This window comes from Anthonomus grandis (genome assembly GCF_022605725.1).
Source record: "Anthonomus grandis grandis chromosome 1 unlocalized genomic scaffold, icAntGran1.3 Chromosome32, whole genome shotgun sequence".
NCBI classification, from domain to species: Eukaryota; Metazoa; Arthropoda; class Insecta; order Coleoptera; family Curculionidae; genus Anthonomus; species Anthonomus grandis.
Window position 1 is genome coordinate 460,526 of NW_026088427.1, and position 5,671 is coordinate 466,196.

A 5,671-nucleotide genomic window follows, 5' to 3' on the forward strand; every position below is an offset into this window, starting at 1 on the left:
CACATCTCGTGAGAGTAATAAAAAGGCACTATTTTCAAAACATGTAGCTATATCATTAATGAAAATGTTAAACAGCAATGGTGAGCAGTGTCCACCCTGAGGTACACCAGAACATACAATGATATTGCTGGATCTAGCACTACCCAATCTAACCTGCTGAGTCCCGCCTGACAAGAAGCTTTTGAACCAGGCAACTATATGATTGGAGAAACCAAACACTCTAAGTTTCTCCTGTAAGATTCTGTGATCGACTCTATCAAAAGCCTTGGAGAAGTCTGTATAAATCACATCCATCTGACATCGCCTCTCCAAGGCATCCAACAGATCCTGCTGATAGATCAACAAGTTAGTGATCGTAGATCTGCCCGAACTAAACCCATGCTGCTGATTGAGCAACAGCTCCTTGCAATAGAAATAAATTTGGTCATAGATAAGACTGTCTAACAGGATGCAAACGCCCCTATAGTTGCCTATTTGGTCATTATCATCCGATTTCAATATTGGTACCACAAAACTATGCTTCCATAATGATGGAAAGAGTGCTGAGCCAAGGGATTTCTGAAAAAGGAAGAATAGAGGGCGGAAAACAGTACAGACACATTTTTGTAGAAAATAGTTTGGTATCCCATCAGGACCTGAACTAACTTTGGCCTTTAATTTTAAAATTTTATCAAAAATCAAACCAACAGACAGTTGGGGATTAGGAAACTTGTAAAGAGAATACTCATTAACAATAAGAGGCAAATTATTCTACAAAGCTGCTGTTGAATATTTAGGTACTTTAGCAACAAATTATTATATTTGTAAGGCAGGAAATTCCAGGAAATCCTGCCAATCTCATTTTTTGCTCTAGCTTGACGCTTAGTATATTAAATTTTTTTACACAAGAAACTTTGGTCATTCCCGTTTTTGTCCATATACATGATTTACTTTAAAATATAAAAATTCAACAAATTTTCACTGGACAGATTCTAAAGTGGCAATTGAAATAAATAGGATTTCACACCAGACTGGTATACACTTACATTTTTTTAATATCTATCTAGTATGCAAATTACACATATTAACCTGCGACATATCAACAAATGATTTATTAATTTTAAAACCCCTTTTATCTGATAATAATGGTTTCGACACCATTTGTTTGACCGAAATGTGGATTAAAAATAGTCAGGACCTTGGAATTTTCAAAATACCGGGATAGAAATTTTTTAATTGTTAACAGAGAATTGTATAGAGGAAGTGGAGTGGGTGCTCATTAAAAAAATAAACCATGAAATTGATTTTGATAACATTTTGTCCCAGCTGGTAGTGGATTATGATACCATGATTTCTGTAAGTGGTTTTAATGTAAATCTTGCTAACCTTAACAACCTTAATAAAAATTATATAGTTGCTATAAATATTTTAACTATAACATTTTTTTACAGGATTTACAGTCTCTACCTGGGCACAGTTTATTACATACAAACTGTATTGAAACTAAAAAAGAAATTTGTAACAATTTTTTATTAAAAACATTTAATATTCATGCATCTTTAATAGTGGTAAGGGTCACTAAGCCATAGGCTCTAAATTTGAATGATTGAGAGAGATAAGGTCCTAGAAAAGTATAAATCAACAACTGCTCACAATTGGTCCTGTTAAAAGCAATACACTACATATGGTAGATCTGAAAAAGTGCTTCATTGAATTTGTTTCAAATGAAAAGTTTCCAAAGAAGCTGTAGGCAACTTTAAACAATCTTAATGTGTACAACAAACCAAAAATGTGGACCTACCTACAGAACTTAAAAAGAAGAACAGAACTTAAATAAACTTTTACAAGAATGGTAAGTTTAATGGCAATACCTTTTCTTTTGAGTTGTTTGCAGTTGCTGATGTAAACAAAGCAATTAAACTAATCCTTAAGACGTTGAAGTTATAACAGGGAAAATGCTTAAAGAACCTTTTATTGATATTTACATCAGCAATATTGTAAATCCATGTATTTAACAAAGATTTTTTCCAGATTCCTGGAAGACCAGTATAGAAATTTCTCTACCAACAAATAGCAATCCAAAAATGCTTTACAGATAATCTTTATGTTGCCGCCCATGTATTTTCACAACAAATATATAACAGCCTTCATATTTCAAGATTTGATTTAAAAAAGGAATTAGTTGAATCCCTTGTCTTGTACCACTATAATTATGAAAATGTTCTTGTCTTGGCAATCTGAGTGCTCTGAAATCTAAAATATATGTTGTCGCCTAATATTTAAGCTTGGAAAATTTGATAGTATTGGTCATAAAATAAACTAAATTTGTTGGTTAAATATGGAAAATAGAAGGTTACTACATCTTGATTCATAAAATGTTTATTACACAAAAATTTATATACCTATCAATTACAAAAAAAAGCAATTCCATCATTCATTTAAGTTACTAAAAATAAAGCTATACTTATTATTCCTAAACATAGGATGCCTTTTTTTAAAAACTGTTTCCATATAATTTTATAGAGCTGAACAATTCTTCCTGCCTGATAGTATAAAAGTGTATTCTTTGAATAAATTTAAAAATACAGATACCTATGTGTTAAAGACTTTATTATTGGATAAACAAATAGAAAATTATAATATGACCCTAAAAGTTGCTTTTTGCCATATCTGACCGAGGTCTACCATTTATTATTTGTATTTTCAATTTCCGTTTTTTTTTCTTTTATATATTAGCAGTAAGTTTTGAGTTTGATATACATGTGACTCTTAGATACACGTATCCAAAGGACTGTATTTTTTTATATTTAATTTCTTAAGAAAATTCTGTTTTAGTAGCCCCAAGCTAGACTTTGTGAATTAATAATTATTGTTACCACATTTTACGTTAAATAAAGAAGTTTATTATTATTATTATTCGTCAAAAAAAATGGGATAGTTGTAAATCTTGATAAATATTACAAACAGTGTGACATTTGGTTGTAAATAATTTAGGAATATCAGTTTCTGCAACATACTATAGGAGGAAGATAATAAACAGTGAGGCAGGTTTTAAACCAAAAATGTTTGTAACCAAGAACTTTTGCGTAGAAAAATCTCGGATTTGGTGGATACCTACACCTAATATCTCCCAAATATTCATTTTATTATGGGAATAGGTGCAACAGTGCCGTGAAAAAACTATAGTCCTCTACCCAAGTAACATTTTCTCAAGCCATTGGTTTTTAAAGTTGCCTTTTAGCCGCACCAAGGTTCTGCAATAGTCATTGGCTTGCTTGGTGGAACTATTTAGGTTAAATTTTGTGCTAATAGGAACTAGGAACCTTAGGTAAATTAAAAATTTAATTAGTTCTAGTCAAGTGTCAACAATAACGTTGTTATGGCCATAAAAGAGGGCTTGATGGTTTTGAGATAATAAGGTTTTGGAGAGGTTATATTTCAGCATTAATTTGGCAATCAAAATTCCAATATAGAACGATTTTAGCATTAAAATTACCTATTCAGAACCATATGGTCTTGAATCAATTGCCTAACTATTTGGCACTTTATACGGCCTATTCCGGAAAATATAGCATTTTTTAACACCTAAAGGACTTGCTAAAAATCATATGGATAATAAGATAACTTTATGGGATAAGGTTTAACCAACTAGTCACAATAAAACACAGTTTGCGGACGGTCGCGACTATTAAATCCTACGTCATTTATTCTTAGAATACAGGGATGTCTTGGCACAAAATTGTAAGAAGTGGTAATTTTAAAAGCAAAGTGAAGCAAAATTTCCAACGAATTACAACTGAACAGGTATATATGACAAATAAAATATTGACAATATAAATAATGCCAATAGATCCTACTAAATGCCTAAAAGCCATTTATTGAAATTCGCCCAGACTTTGCCAGCTAATTGGTTATTAAAAGTGGCCTATAAGTCCTGGAAGATGCTAGTTAGCCCTGTTTTAGCTTTTTTTAAAACCCACTGGCATTTTTTTAAGCCTTTTGTCCTACAACATAGCTTTTGATACTTACTTAAGTTATTATAGCAGCTTAAAAGCATACCCTGCTAGGCATCCATTTTGAAGAAAAAATGTTCCATTCTTCCATTTTTATAAGCTATTCAAATACAGGCAAAAATAATGTAATATGTATACAATTTAGATAATATATAAAGACACTGGAGCATTTAAGTACATATTATTGCTAAAGCATCTCAGAAATAAAAATATATTAATTTTTTATTTTTTTATTGGCACTAAATAATGTTTAATTTGTAAGATATCAAAGGCGCGCGTGTTTTACAGTTAAATTACACCCAACTTTTTCAAGAAACTGGTGTGTGCAATGAAAATCGGTCATCTATTCCAGTATAATATATTTTTTTCTAAAATAATGTCATACTTACTGAAAATGTCGCCATTGCTTTTTATTTTAGCGTTGTCTTATTTTTACCTTGGCTGTATCATATTTAAAACTAAATAGCAAAATTTTAATACTTCAATATGTATCTGAAATGCCAAAAGCCGGCGAACAGGCCAAACTATATAACCACCTAAAAACACATCTCGTGAGAGTTAAAGGGTTGTAAACAGGTAGGCGTAAAAGCTTTCAGGTTCTACACAGGTTACTTTTAGGCATCTTCAGGTCCGATAAAGATTATTTCTATTAGCTATATAGGTTCTGTGATATGCGATCTGGTTTCAAATTGGCCAGGGCCTATTGGCAACGACAACCTTTTTAAGGCTGGGCCTTTTTTTACTACAGCAGGTTATGCGGGCTAATAAATAAAGTTGTTTGTGCATAATCAATAATTTTTCTTAAACAGGTTTTAGGAGTTATTTATAACCTTTTTAGAACCTAAATTGTTACTTGGGTATTTACTAACAAACCCAGTATATGAGTATTGGTGGATTCCTAGGGTAGTTTCATAAGAAAAAAAAACTTCTTACCTTGGTTCCTACCACATCTGCCATCGGGTTAGGTGCATCAGCATTGGTATCTCTTCTAGCTCTATGACTAGCATCAATGTGAACATCATCACGATAAAAATTATAAATGTTGCTACCCACTGTATCTGTTTTGCCATATAAAGTTTTTGCAAAACTACCCCCCGTTATAAGAATAAAAGGGGCGAAAACTGACAATACGAATATTAAACGCATGTCGGGCGTCAGATTCCCAAGCTGCACACGAAACTAAATACTAAATAGTTTATATCCGGTAATTCACAGGCACATACCAAAGTACAAAGAAGACACAACTACGAATAACAAAATAATATTATCACGATTGATTTTGTTGTTTTGACGTTTTGATGAGTTGACAAAACTCGGGTCGTGGAGTGAGATGGACACTAGGCGACAGGTAATAGAAAGAGTGCGCGCTAGATGTGCTATAAAGTATTTTCCATTACGTTTGGCGAAAACGCAAAATACGTAACGGAATAAATAATCTCTGGTTGCGTATTTTTTACGCAACCTTTATGTTATTACAGTAATAATAATAATAATAATAATAATAATATCCTTTATTCGCCAACAAAATCGTATCCAGGACGACAAAGCAACGTCATACAAAGGAGGATCTAGTTCCCATAGGATACAATAATTTTTCTTATCTAGAATTCATAGAGGCAATAGCCTTATATAAACAAAATAACAAAATTTAAAATAAATATTCTGAATATCTAACATAA

The 5,671-nt window shown here is 31.9% G+C and overlaps 1 protein-coding gene across 1 annotated transcript in view; it reads right to left on the reverse strand.

Annotated features, from left to right (window-relative positions):
• Window positions 1-5,274, reverse strand: part of LOC126749381 (sortilin-related receptor-like) — a 76,383-nt gene extending 71,109 nt beyond the window's left edge. Inside the window, 1 exon segment of the mRNA XM_050459049.1 lies at window positions 4,926-5,274. Within this exon segment, the coding sequence (XP_050315006.1) occupies window positions 4,926-5,138 (213 nt within the window). The 5' untranslated portion in view covers window positions 5,139-5,274.
• Between the last annotated feature and the right edge of the window lie 397 nt (window positions 5,275-5,671).